This window comes from Cyphellophora europaea, assembly GCF_000365145.1.
Source record: "Cyphellophora europaea CBS 101466 unplaced genomic scaffold supercont1.6, whole genome shotgun sequence".
Classification (NCBI taxonomy): Eukaryota; Fungi; Ascomycota; class Eurotiomycetes; order Chaetothyriales; family Cyphellophoraceae; genus Cyphellophora; species Cyphellophora europaea.
The window spans coordinates 970,617-984,212 of NW_008481812.1; the positions used below are offsets into that span (position 1 = coordinate 970,617).

The 13,596-nt window shown below is 55.3% G+C and overlaps 5 protein-coding genes across 5 annotated transcripts; 2 read left to right on the top strand and 3 right to left on the bottom strand.

Annotated features, from left to right (window-relative positions):
- Positions 1–302: 302 nt before the first annotated feature.
- Positions 303–3,159, bottom strand: HMPREF1541_06583 (uncharacterized protein; the record flags this gene model as incomplete). Its single annotated transcript, XM_008720914.1, has 4 exons — positions 303–341; positions 373–2,292; positions 2,345–2,974; positions 3,070–3,159. The coding sequence occupies 4 exons, from the start codon at positions 3,157–3,159 to the stop codon at positions 303–305; spliced, it is 2,679 nt and encodes an 892-aa protein (XP_008719136.1).
- A 927-nt stretch (positions 3,160–4,086) lies between these two features.
- On the top strand, positions 4,087–5,544 carry HMPREF1541_06584 (uncharacterized protein; the record flags this gene model as incomplete). Its single annotated transcript, XM_008720915.1, has 2 exons — positions 4,087–4,328; positions 4,389–5,544. 2 exons carry the CDS (start codon positions 4,087–4,089, stop codon positions 5,542–5,544), a joined length of 1,398 nt encoding a protein of 465 aa, XP_008719137.1.
- Positions 5,545–5,600: 56 nt separating this feature from the next.
- HMPREF1541_06585 (uncharacterized protein) lies at positions 5,601–7,077 on the bottom strand (the record flags this gene model as incomplete). The annotated part of the gene is made up of 2 exons (XM_008720916.1): positions 5,601–5,649; positions 5,690–7,077. 2 exons carry the CDS (start codon positions 7,075–7,077, stop codon positions 5,601–5,603), a joined length of 1,437 nt encoding a protein of 478 aa, XP_008719138.1.
- Positions 7,078–8,299: 1,222 nt separating this feature from the next.
- Positions 8,300–10,114, bottom strand: HMPREF1541_06586 (uncharacterized protein; the record flags this gene model as incomplete). The annotated part of the gene is made up of 1 exon (XM_008720917.1): positions 8,300–10,114. One exon carries the CDS (start codon positions 10,112–10,114, stop codon positions 8,300–8,302), a length of 1,815 nt encoding a protein of 604 aa, XP_008719139.1.
- A 1,934-nt stretch (positions 10,115–12,048) lies between these two features.
- On the top strand, positions 12,049–13,400 carry HMPREF1541_06587 (uncharacterized protein; the record flags this gene model as incomplete). The annotated part of the gene is made up of 4 exons (XM_008720918.1): positions 12,049–12,171; positions 12,306–13,077; positions 13,146–13,272; positions 13,343–13,400. The coding sequence occupies 4 exons, from the start codon at positions 12,049–12,051 to the stop codon at positions 13,398–13,400; spliced, it is 1,080 nt and encodes a 359-aa protein (XP_008719140.1).
- Between the last annotated feature and the right edge of the window lie 196 nt (positions 13,401–13,596).

Genomic DNA, 13,596 nt, shown 5'->3' on the forward strand with positions numbered 1-13,596 from the left:
TAGAAGTAACACTGCTTTATCCACTTGGTTGTTTGCGTGATAAGCTAAAGCTAGTCCACGCTGGCATGCCAGTCGATCAGGGTGAGTCTCTGAATGGGTCTGATTATAGATCTCCAGCACCGGCTCTAGGAGTAACACTGCTTTATCCACTTGGTTGTTTGCGTAATAAGCTAAAGCTAGTCCATGCTGGCATGCCAGTCGAGCAGGGTGAGTCTCTGGATAGGTCTGATTACAGATCTTCACCACCTGCTCTAGGAGTGACACCGCTTTATCCACTTGGTTGTTTACGTGATAAGCTGAAGCTAGTCCACGCTGGCATGCCAGTCGATCAGGGTGAGTCGCTGGGAGAGTCTGAATCCGGATCTCTAACACCTGCTTCAGGAGAGTGATCGCCTGCGGGTAGTAACCCTGATGGAGGGAATCATCGGCAGCAAGTCGGTATGCACCAAGCGCTGTCTGCTCAACTTTTGTGAGGCTCCAGTTATGATAACCAAACCATCTTGTCAGCAAAGCCGAAAGTTGGTCGTCTGCGCGCATGTTTCGAAGCAAATAGCCACACCGAAAAATAATACCATTGATCATGACCAACGGTTCGGACCTAAACAACTGGTTCAACTCCAATGACACGACCGCCTCTAAATGCGCTTGGAGTAGATGACTATACTGTGCCCAAATGCTGTAATCCGCAGATAAAGCCACCAAGCACCCGGCAACCACCGACGATAGATGCTGTTCGGCCTCGCTCTCTCTGTCCCGTGCCCAAGCATGGACCAGCGGGTGCATTGAGATGCTCATGTAGCCCTCTTGGGTATCTGTCATCACAAGCGAGAGTGCTCTTAGTTCAGACAGTGCCTGAATGAGGCGGAACGAATCCCACGCTTGTTCGTTCATTTGCATCCAGGGAGGTAGACGATCCAAATGCCATGTGTGCAGGTGCTCCATGTCGGGTTCAACATCTCTCGGATCGGCTTTAACAGCCTGGGCTCCACGCCAGGCCTCCTCAAACAAGAAAATGGGCAGTCGATTTCGCTCAAAGACCGCCAGTACTGGCAAAAGAGACAATGCGTCTCGACACGCTTCTGCATCCACAGATTGAAGTATGCTGACAGATGCCTCAAACGTGGTGTATACATCACTGTACCGCGATTGAGCTTGCTCAGGGTGAAACTGAAGAAGCCGCTTCCGTTGTTTCTCGTAGACCTGTGGATATGCAGCCAGAGGACAATGACCACGCGCCACATATGCTGCAGCTTGAATGAGCGCGAGAGGGTGTGAGTAGAGCAACGTAGCGACCCGGTCAGCATCTCGGTCAAAGTCTTGCTGAGTCTGCGCATCTCGATCTTGATGTTTGTCGGCGGCAACACCAGCCGCTCGAAGCAACAGTTCTCGCGCCTCCTTGTCTCCGAGTCCGCCCAATGGTACATGTTTGTTGGTGGCGTAACAGTGAAACTGGTCATTGCGTGAGGTCAGCAATACCACCCCCAGAGTACTCGCCGGAAAGTAACGTTGATAGTTCACGCATCGGTCGTCAGCGTTGTCCAGCACCAGGAGCCAGCGATCTTGTAGTGCGCCAAGTGCCTGACAGGCCTCTTCCCATGTCTGGGCGGAGATCTGGAGCTGCTGTGCCAAACTAATAAACGCTTGCTCTGCTAGAGACGTGCTGCCTACGTCAATCCAGAAAACACCCCAGAAAAGTGCACGGCACCGGTTAGCGAGCTGGAGACAGAGCTTACTCTTACCCTGGCCGCCAATGCCGGTGACGACAATTCGGCACTGTTGATCAGGAGTCGGCTCGTTGACAGCATTTTGGATTATGACCTTCAGCTCGTCTAAAATTGCGTTACGTCCAGTGAAGAGACTGTTTGTCGACCTGGGCACTATCCAGTGCATATTGGCGCTTGGGGTTGCCAGAACGTTAGGAGCGGTCAGACGCTGCTCGAGCTGATCCAACCTTAGGTCGATGCCCGCAGAGTATAAGATATCGACTATTTTCCAGCAAGCGTCATCCTGTTGTCGGACTGCTAATGTCACCTCTTTCAAGTCATCGAGCTTAGGCATGGCGCGTATATACCGGGCCATGGTGTTGCGTCGATAGTATGTCGTTGCTGAAATTTGGTACCGAATGATGTGCTTGTAAAGATTGATCAATTGCTTGTCGAACTCCTGTTTGAGGCCGTCCTGGAGCCGCTGACCGTGAGATTCTTCTATAAGTCGATAGCGTGCCATAATGGTCATTACTTCTTCTACTCCAGCCGCCATGGAGGCGTACTGGTCGAAATCGTTGGTTGCCATCTAAGTGGATGTCAGTACTCCCAGGGTGGACCTCAGAAGAAGGGCAACCTACCTGCATAAGCACAAGGAAGCCGGCGAGCGGCAGACCGGCGTGTATCGGGTCGACGCCGGCCGCAGCGCTCGCCAGATCCTTTATGGCCGCAACAGTCTTGATGAGACCGTCAAAGTGCTCTCGTGGAATGATCTCCTTCGAACCTACATTGAATCGCCATTTTCGAGACTCGAGTTCCTTTCGACTACGTTCTGTGGCAGCCTGAAGCTGCATGGCAAAGTCGTTATCACCAGCCGTTGTAGCAGCCCGCTCCAGGCCAGCGATCGCGTCTTTGAACGATGGGTCTTCCTCCTGAAGCTTCTCCGCCGCCATTTTCCAATAGTCTTTCTTTGTTCCACCAGGACCGAGGTGCGCCAATTTAGGCTGTCCTGAGCCTTGCTGGGGTCGCGGCGGCTGCGGCGGCGGTGAGGAGGGCTTCGGTGACTTGGGAGTCGTGGCGGGCGTGCCCAGTATCGGAGACGCGGCGGCGCGCTGAGGTAAAGACTGAGATTGCATGCCGGTCACGCTCAAGAGCAGGTTGTTGCCGCTTCGGTCGTTGGTTGCCTGGGTTTCATGTGCCTCCGCTCTCTTTCTACCCAGCTTGTTACGGAGGCGCCGCATCATATGTTCCTTTTCAGCAAAGATTTCAGCCTGATCACCTGGACTGTTAGCACAGTGATCTGAGGTCGTTATGAGTACAACACCAAGGATCGACAATGTTGACGAGGTGACCTCGTTGGGCTCACAGTAGCGACCGTTGTGTGTGATCTGCTGTGAGCGCGAAGAGTCTCCTCATCGGTTTTGTCGACCCCCCAGTCAGGGCTGAAGGCGACCATCGCGTATGCAGGCTGTCGCCAATGACGGTGCTGTGGCGCAGCCTGCTGGAACAGCCCCTGCCCGCAAGTCTTGTGCGGCAGTTGCTGATGTAAGAAAACGACCACAAGATCTACTCTCACGAATAGGCTGATAAGGGGCTCTTCGGACTCTTGAGTTGCTGAGTCGCAAATGTAGATTGAGCCTGCTGTTTGGTGCCATTAAACCTCAAACCCGGGCGGGATCCCGCTTCGGCAGGAGCCGCGGGCCGCAGAATCGGGCATAATAGGGGCCCCATTCCCACAACTTGAAGTGACTGCGGAAGTGCCCTGCGACTCCAAGTGCTCGACTCCAACTCCTTCTGCTAGAGAAACTAAGCACTAGATATGCGCAGAGCTGCACCATGATCAACGAACTCAGAAGTTCAGCTACACAGGAGATTCAACCCTATACAGGAGACATCGGAAGGTGACCTTGATCAAGTGTATGGCTTCAATCAGGGCACCTAGGTGGGTGAGTAGTTTATACCGAGTCCAGTGCAAGAAGCAAAGAGGTACAATAGAATAACATGACCCGTACTAGACACTGGTCTTACGTTTCGACTTGACACATCCGCAACTCTCAATCACACGAATCTTACGTGCCTCAGACGTGGAAGATTCGTTACAATCTTCAGCGTGGGCTTCAGAGGTCCTTGACTGAAGTCTGAGACGCAGGAAATCGCAAAACTTGTAGCAGACAAGTCGGGGGCGTTGTACTGGTACGGAATATCATCGACAGTACAAGATAAATACCATTCACTGCCTGAAGCGGACACTGCCAAGATATGCCAAGTATTACCTCATTTACGTATCGCTGATGTGACTCACGACATCTCTCCGTCCTTCACCTTTGATGCGCCCCTCCCCCAAGTGTGTGCCCACAAACGGAATATCATGATATCATAGACAATGGTATCACCAGCTCCTGGCAAGCGGCAACGTCGATGGGCTCCGAAGCTACGAACAGGATGTATCAGCTGCAAGCTAAGGCGTCTTAGATGCGATGAAGACAAGCCGGTATGCAAAAGATGCGCGACCGCGGGCTTCAGTTGCGAGTGGCCGACAGAGTCAGGCACAAATCTGGCACCCAAAGACACTGCGTCCGACATCAGCGACAATTTGGACGCCTCAACAACAACGACTCTGGTTAGGTATTCCAGCGAGCAGTGTCGCCCAACTGGGCGTGAGACGTTTTGCTGCGAGCCATCTAGTCCGTATTCATCCGGCCCAGACTATCTTTACCTGCACTTCTTCACACGGCATGTGGCACCACTTCTCTCAACCACAAAGCAGTGGCACTCGGTCTGGCTCGAGACGATTCCTCAGTGTGCGTGGACGAGCGATGCCGTACGGAACGGCATGATTGCCCTAGCAGCGTCTTACGAAACCCTCAGATCCGGCTTGGACCGTGCCACTCTGGTTATGCAGAAAACGAATCTTGCCATTCAGGCTTTCCGACAGGAGTCCACTGACAACACAGTCGCGCTGATCATGTGTCGCATTTTGGCCTCGTTAGCACAGGCGCAAGAGGACTGGGACACTGCCACAACGCATATGACTTGGGGAGCTAAGATCTTGCGACAGATTGATCAAGCCAACGGGAAGGCCTCCGACGTGGCAAAGACTATGGCACCCACATTCATGAATGCGTTAACCGAGTCGAATGATCTGCACTGTGCAGGCCGTGACTTGACTCTTGAGCAACGACAGATCTGGATCGAATTGATGAGTTTTCGAGCAAAGTATCGAGCTGTCTACGCCATATGGATGGCCCGTCTGTGGCACAAGACCAACCGACTCCTGAAAGCCTACCTGCTCACCACCTGGAGCACTCTCAACCACGCCATCAGCTCTGCACTGTATCCCGACCTCGTCTTTTTCACATCCGATGACCCGATAATCCCTCATCAAAAGGTCGCAGCCGATCTTCGAGAAGCTGGCCAGCTGCTTCCCCTGAACGAGCTCGCTCCGTTATCGGATGCAGTACTCGGAGACATAGGCAATTTTCTAGAACAAGTTCCCTCAGAAGAAGCCACCAATGCCGAACTCGAAGCTCGTTTGCGCATCTGTGTCGAGAATTACATCGTCCAGGCTGCAATATTCGAGCCTCGCATGACAGCGGGAACGTATTGGTCTTCAAACCCGGAACCCAAATGCGCGGTGGAGCTGCACATGGGCAGGTACACCGCTGCGGACAACATCCCGCCGCCTGAGGGAGCCGCTGATCCAGGAAACGAGATGCAGAACTTCTATCTCGAGCATGTCTGTCCCTACAGAAGCGGTTTCCTGCCAGTCGAGCTTGACTCATGTCCCGTCCACCGTCTGAGAGCTACTTCTACTGCCTCCTTCAACGCCCACGGCCCGTAAGCGCGCCCCATATCGCCATAGCAGAAATGGAGCTGGCCCGCCGATAGTCACGAAGATCAACGCAAGCAGCGTGTTGCCCCATCCATATCCCAAGCTCTGGTAAAGCTGCGGCGCGAAGAGCGGGAACGCGAATCCCGTGACGTACGAGAGAACTCGTGCGCCTGCATTCGCCGAGGCGGCGTGTTCGACAAATTCATCCAGCAAGTATGCGAGCTGCGCCTGCGACATGGCGAAGCAGCCGAGGCAGAACATCACCACGCCGGCGTCGACTACCAGCCAGTGGTCTCGTCTTTCCGCTGCCCAGCCGTACCAAATCAGCCCCAGCGGCATGATGACCGAGGAGATGGCTAGCATCGGCATCCGGAACTCTGGCACCTCGTTGCCCTTGCCTTTTCTTGCCGAAAGACGGCGCCAGATGATATCAGTCAGGAATCCACCGCCTTGAGACGCGATAGTGCTGCCCATCGCGATGGCGATGTAGTGCAGACTGCTCTCTGTCTCCGACTGGTGATATCGCTCGATCCAGAGAGTCGCAAAGGTTGAAAGAACGATGGTATACAACCCGAAATCCAAGCCATACAGGAACGAAATAACCTGCAGCGCCGGCCTCGTCCACAACAGCACAAGCGGCCTCATCACGCTCACCCTCAGCACCCCGACCGTCCCCACGAACCCAACGCCATCAACCCCCTCCCCGCTTCCCTCCGCCCTCGCCCTTCTCCTCTCCTCTCCCATGGTAATGACCGGCGCATAACTCTCCCTCAACCCCCACCACCCCACGCCCACCACCACCGCATCCGCCAGACTCACCACCCAAAACAACCACGGCCAGCCCACCCTCTCCCCCACAACGCCCCCCACAATCGGCCCCACCGCCGGCCCCAAATACGGAAACAGCATCGCCAGCCCCAGCGCCCGCCCCCTCTCCTCCTTGCCATAAATATCACTCATGATCGGCCCCGCCAGCACGCCGCCACCACTCGCGCCGACGCCCGCCAAGAACCTACCCACCACCATCAACACCCGCGACGCACCCACGGGACACAGACTGTTCCACACGATGAAGAAGATTTGGGAATACAGCCACAGGGGCCGGCGGCCGTAGACTTCAGAGAGGGGCGCGAGGACCAGAGGGCCCAAGCCGAGGCCGAGGAGGTAGATGGAGAGGGTGAGGAGGGCGGTCGAGGCGGAGAGGCGCAGAGAGGCGGAGATGCGGGGGAGGGCGGGCGCGAGGATCGAGGCGGTCATGAGGGTGATGAGTTGGGAGAGGGAGGTGAGGAGGGCGGTGAGGTGTTTGATGTGAGGGGGCCAGTGGCGGGGGTTAAGGTGGTCTGGGAGGAGGGTGGTGGCGGCGGTGTTGACGCCGGTGGGGGCGGGTGAGTGTGGTGTTGTGCTCGGGGTTGTCATGGTGTCTTTTTCGATATTGAACGGCGGCGGCGGCGGCGGCGGAGCAGGCATTGCGGCGAGGGCGGCGCGCGTGGGAAGAGTTGCTGCGACGAAGGCGGTTGCAGTCGTGTCTCTGCATGTCACCATGTTTGCAAAGGTCGTCAACTGCCACTCTTCTATGTACTTCAAGCTACCCAGCAGCAGCAGCAACACACACCCCCTTTGTAACGGGGATTTGGAATACGATCTATAGAGGTGGGTGACACAGCGGTCGCAGCACGGGGCCCGGGACTTCTCAGATGTGATTTGTACTCCGCGAGAGTCACAGCATTTTTCCAAGATTTCCAAACGAAAAGTCGGATTGAGGTTTGTTTGTGTCTGGCAATGGGTCCTGTACATCGAACAGCCACCCCCACCCCGTACCAGTGAGCGGGACTTTGAGTAGCGTGACCGTCCAACGCAAGCAGACATCATGTTGTGGTCGCAAAGAGAGCGGGGGGGGGGGGGGCCTATCGCGGTTCAAGCAGCGTATAGTTCGTTCCGAGTATGGACCTTGCAAGCTACACGCTGGCTTTCTAGGCTCGCTTGCTACGCCGTCGGGACCCCTGCAGTAATGACTGGTAGATACTCTTCCCCCTAAGTGCTGGTGTCAAAGGCGGTCACCGCCCGGTAGACGTACCGCATGAAGTGGACCTGTTGTGCTGTTGTATCGCAATATGTTCCCAGAGATCGCACACTTTCGTTTTTGCATGAAATCTGGATCAAGTGCGGACGAAAATCATTGGCAGAGGTCCCAGGAGAGCGAGGGCCGAGCTGTGGTGTTTGTAGTTCTGTTGAATCAGAAGCAGTGTGCCGTATGGGTGTGGGACCGCTAGGCTGGATGCGGTATCGTAGGACATAAGGGGGCCGCGCCTAGAGGCAGTGATCGCATCTAATCAATCTGAAGTTGCCATACATGATCCAATCCGACAGCCTGGGCCTGGGGCAACTTTTGCAGGTTTCTTCCGGACCGGGTTCTAGGACTTGTTTCGCGGTCGCTGATATACCCACTAACTTCCGACTTCCAGAGCCTTTCAAGTTCAGGGTTGCAATTCTGCATGAGACCGACCCTCCTCTTCGAAACGTCCTACCCCAGCTCGTACCTTTTAAGTCTCAGGTCGACGAAGAGTCCAGATTGACGCCCTTTGATGTGGCTTTTTGAACATCAAGAGACTACACGATGGCAAGCTAAAGACGGGAGACATACAGTATAGAACAGTAATTTCGTATCTGAACCATCAGGTCATTTCAATACTTCGCTAAGAGTGCTTGCGATCAGGATCAAGAGAACTGATCAAATTATTTATATCAACCTTCACGCCGTTATGGTTCATTCCTTTTGTCTCTTCTCTAGCTTCATCCCCGTCACAGCGGGTGTGACCGCCGTCGCCATGCCCTCGGCATCTACATCAAACACAAACCGGTTATACGGCCTCTTCGCATAGTATACACCAGTCTCATCGCCAAGAGTCCAGTCGCCGTTCGTCATGTAGAAGCCGCTGAAGGGGCCCAGTCCCACTTCGGCCAGTGGTGCGTACGTGCTGGTCTGCGGGTTCGTGCTCGCCTTGAAAGCCACTTTGCCGGCGCCGTCGGATTGGTTGGGAATGGATGGCTGCAAGCGAGGCAGGACGTCGACGAAGGCGGGCATCGAGTCCGTGCCGTTGGAGATCCAGCCGGTCAGGGTCAGGCCAGACACGCTGCCCTCGACGGTGGATTCGTTGAACGCGACGGTCACCGAGTAGTTCAGGGCCGGGTCGGTCGAGGCGTACGTGCCCACGAAGTTGCGGGTCGCTTCCGCCGCGGCCTGGGCCTCGAGCGCGGGCAGGACAGCTTCGGCGACCTGGTCGAGGACCGCGAGCGCCGCGGAGCTTCGGATGGGGTCGGAGGCGCCGTTCAAGAAACTGATGCCCGCGTTGTACTCGGGGATGAGGATGAGGTCGCCGCCGAAAGTGCCGGAGTCGCCCAGTTTGGTGTAGAGATCCGTGACTTTGCCACTGACCGGGCTCACATAGCGAATTATCTCCCATGGTGTACCCACGGCGTAGGACAGGCTGGCAGTGAAGGTTGTGGGTTTCATCCACTCGCGGGTTCGGTCGGCGTCGTAGATGGTTGAATTCAGGATGCCGATCCCAAATTTGTTCAGGTCATTGATGGTAGAGAAGAGACCTCCAGAAGGGGTACTGATGCCGCCGGCGGCGAACCATTCGGTAGCATTGCCAACGACGACGGAACGGCCAACCTCATCTTCACCGGTGGGAGCTGTTGAGTTGGAAGAAGACAGGTCGAGGGGCTGGAAGATGTTTGTATTGTAGAGGGTGTCCATGGGCTGGCCAGTGATGGTGGAAATTGCGATGCCGAGCATGATGAAGCCGGGGTTGCTGTAGGATGGATTTGACCAGGGCAGGTAGTTCGGCGGCAGTGACTTCGCGTTCTCGAGAAAGTCCTCGACGGAGCAGGAGAAAAAGTCTGAGCTGGTCCAGCAAGGCCCCAGTTCGCTCAGGTCTGCGGGTGGGAAGCCGAGAGAGGTGACGAGGGCGTTGGGGTCTCCCGTAAGTGCCAACTGAGACAGCGTATCAACGCCGGGTATGCCTCCAGCTGGAAAACTTGCCAGGTGACTGGCCAGTGCCCGGACAGTGATCTTGTCCCATTGAATCGTGTCAATCGGGTCATCTTCTCCGGGATTCTCACTGGAATACTCGGCCAACTGGGGGAAAACTTGGGCAAGGGGCGTGTTCCACTGCTCGTCCGTCATGGATAGCAGACCTGCAAGGACGGTAAAGAGTTTGGTGACGCTGGCAATGCGATATATGCTGTCTCCATCCACATCATTGGTGCCGTTGACGGCGTTGACAGTCTCTGGAGACGCATAGTGATAATGTAGGGTTCCTGCAGCTGGATCGTGGAGCGAAAACAAGCCGACTGAAAAGGTAATGTTTTCCACTCCTGACAGAACCTCTGCTCCTTCAGTTTCACCTTCTTTGAGGTAGGCATCAAATTTCTCGGTGAAATTCTTCCAGCTTGCCGAAACAACGCTGTCGTCGCTGCTCAAGTCAAGAGGTGCAGGGTACGTGCCGAGCAGAAAGTCGGCGACCGTGCCTGTGATACAGAACGGGAGGAGAGGGAGGGCATTTCGTAAGAGATGCATAATAGTGGTCTCCAACACAAGGAGACGGAGTAGGCGTATGCGTTAGAGAGTGCAGCGACTGTGAGTGCTGAGTAGTATGGCGGCCATGGCCAAACGGGTCTCTGGCCACGGTTATATTCCCCAACAGCTGTGTCCAACGTGCTCCGTATAGCCCACTTACTAGCCGCAGAACGGCGATCTTTGTGGCGGTCCCCCATGCCACATCACCTCCTCGTTGCTGTGCCTTGCTCCAACCCTGGCAACCCCCGGTGCATGCTAGATAAACGAAGGCGGCACGGGGCCCGCTTCGACCGAAATGAGCAGCGTCTTCTCAAAGGCATTAGCAACTAAACCTATTCTGGAGCAACACAGCGCTCTTGGCATTTTCTTCTCAGCCATGACTTCATTGTCTGGGCTGTACAGAGCCTCTGATCGGATTCAGGTAGCAGACGATCGCGCCGATTGAATCCGTACTCGTGGTTCGGTGCAGTCAGGCGCAATTCCATGTCCTGCAACAATGCGACCGTTTGTAGCTTGTAGCTTCTGCGTCTAGAGCGTTCTGCTGCTCCTTCACAACAGTCAACTGTCGACAGCTGGATTATATAATCATTTCATACATCCAAGAGGGAAAAAGATGTGCAACGGCAAAGCAGTCGTACCTTACAGCCAGCATCAACTGTAACGGCTTCAACTAAACTTGGGGCTGCACCTCAATGACGTTCATCGGGATCCGCAACGAGTCGATCTGGTATCCCTCCTCTTGGCTCCCTACCGACAAGTCCTCGGCGAAAAGTCTTCCAAGCCTCATTATACCTTCATAATATTGGCGCCAATGGATTCAAGATGTACCTGCGTAGCCTCGCTGTCCGGCACAATTATCCTGATGTGCGAAGAGGTATTCGGCACTATCAACCCCGATGATAGGTTCCAGTCTGGGGTATCCACGTTGATGAGCTCAATTTGTTGTTCTTTTGACTTCACTTGCCGTTGCGTCCGCCATGGGAGTGGCCCATGTAGGCAATAGAGAAACGCTCCGGGACGTGCATGCTGAACATGAGACGCTGGCCGAAAGCCTTGTTGTATCGATCAATGCCTTCAGTGACATTGCGGACGTTGATGCACAGATGATTGACGAAATTGCCTGTTCTCAGAGGGTCAGGGGCAACCTCATTGCCAGGATCCGGATAGTGATATGTCACCTGGCCTCCCTCGGTGGCGCCATCGGCTTGTCGGGGCAGCGATCCATATGCCTAGATTTGGGAGAAGTATTGGGCTGCTAGCAGCGGCGTTGGAGTCATCGAGGCCTTGGATAGCACCTCGTCGGCCAGTTCTTGAAAGTGTGTGCTTCAAGCTACTCCCAAGCTGGGGTGAGAGGCGCAGAAAATCTGCATGATTTGGCATCATCCGCCCGTCGAATCCTGCATTTCTATATTGGGAAGCCATCATGCCTAATTGAGCGACTGACACGGCGCCGTGCGGAAGGCGTCCGCAGCACGTGATGGCCGACTTCCTCTCTCCCGTTCCCCCCTGCTTCCCCGCAAACAACGCTCACTATCCACTGCTGTCGATTCAGGCACCGAATGTCAATGGCTGAACATGGGAGCTCAAAGTTCACCTCCCCGCTCCTTCTCTCCGTCTTTCGGGAGCTGGTTCTATCATGTCACTTGCTCAAGGATGATTGGGTCTTGACGTCGGCTCTGCGCTGCGAAAAGACCTCAAAGTCACTCCACGTGCTCCGTCGCATTGTCCTATGACTTGGAAGGTCTCTTTTGGAGTAAGGCTGACATATAAGACGTACTAAGCCTGATTGAAAGAGTACTTCTTCTGCTGGCACTGCTGACACTCAACGACAACTCAAGTCAAACAGATCAAGCTAACCCCCACTTTAGCAGGGTAAACTAAATCAACACAACCTCAATAACCACACCTCTTGCACAGCCGATCTCAACAACAATATGCGCGCTCTGCGTTTCCACGGGCCCGGCGACCTCCGTGTTGACACGGATGTCCCGGAGCCAGAATGCAAGCCTCACGAAGTCAAGATCAAGCCCGCATTCGTCGGTATTTGTGGCACTGATGTGAGTACTCCTCATCATTGCACAGACCGCAGGGAGAGTTGGCCAGATGGCTAGTTATATCCTTCTTCTCCCCCTCAGCTTTGGGCCAGCCTTCCAAGCATTCCTGCCATGCCTCCACTAAATCAACCATCTAGCTCCATGAATACTCCACCGCCACCTTCGTCCCCATGAAAGACGCCCATCCCCTCACCCAAGAAACCGCCCCTGTCGGCGTCGGTCACGAGTTCAGCGGCACCATCACCCAAATCGGCGACAAGGTCGACTCCTCGCGCGGTCTCAGCGTAGGCGACAAGGTCGCCTGCCAACCCACCCTCTGCTGCTGGGACACTTGCGACTCATGCACGCACGGCCACATCAACATCTGCAGCTCCGGCGGCTTCGTCGGCCTCTCCGGCGGCGGAGGCGGCGTCAGCGACGCCGTCTGCATCGACCAGCGCTTCATCTTTAAGCTGCCCAACGACGTCGACCTGGACGTCGGCGCCCTGGTCGAGCCGCTCGCCGTAGCCTGGCACGCCGTGGACCAGTACGAGATCAAAAAGGGCGACCGGGCGCTCGTGCTCGGCGCTGGGCCCATCGGCCTGTCGGTCATCCAGTGCCTGAAGGCGAGGGGCGCCGAGACCATCATCGTCGCCGAAGTGGCGGCCGAAAGGCAGAACTTCGCAAAGCACTTTGGCGCGACGAATATCGTGGATCCGAAGCACGAGGATGTGGCGGCGCGCGTCAGGGAGTTGACGGGTGGGGTGGGTGTGGATGTCGCGTTGGATTGCGCGGGCGTGCCGGCGAGCTTGAAGAGCGCGTTTGCGAGCACCAGGACGAGGGGCACGGTCGTGAATGTGGCGATTTGGGAGAAGGAGGTGCCCTTCAATCCGAATATGTTGGTGTTTGGGGAGAAGGTTTATAAGGCCGGTTCGTATTTTCCTCACTCCTTTCCCTCAAGACTGCCCAAGATCTCAAAGGCTAATGCAAAGATCTAGTATTGGGATACCTCCAGCAGGACTTTGCCGGTGTCATCAAAGCATTGGGCGAGGGGAAGCTAAAGCCCGTCAAGATGATCACGAGCAAGATCAAGATCGATCGGGTCGTTGAAGATGGGTATAACGCGTAAGTTTCCCTCCTCCCGGCTCTCGCGCACGTGGAAGAGGATTCAAGCTAATACAGAACGATATGTCAGGCTTATTCACGAGAAGGACAAGCATGTCAAGATCTTGATTGACGTCCAGGGCTCGTGATGAACTAGGGAGGATCATGGGTGGAAAGGTCGTGGTTTGAGGGGATCTCACGGAAAGAAAGGCCTTCCTTAGGCTTGACGACGCACCGGGCATCGTGCTACCTGCCATTCTTGTATAGCGGTGACATGGCGCGGTGTGTACCACGGGTCGATAGGCGACATGAAAATGGCTTCTCATCAAAGGCTTGGTTGTTTCA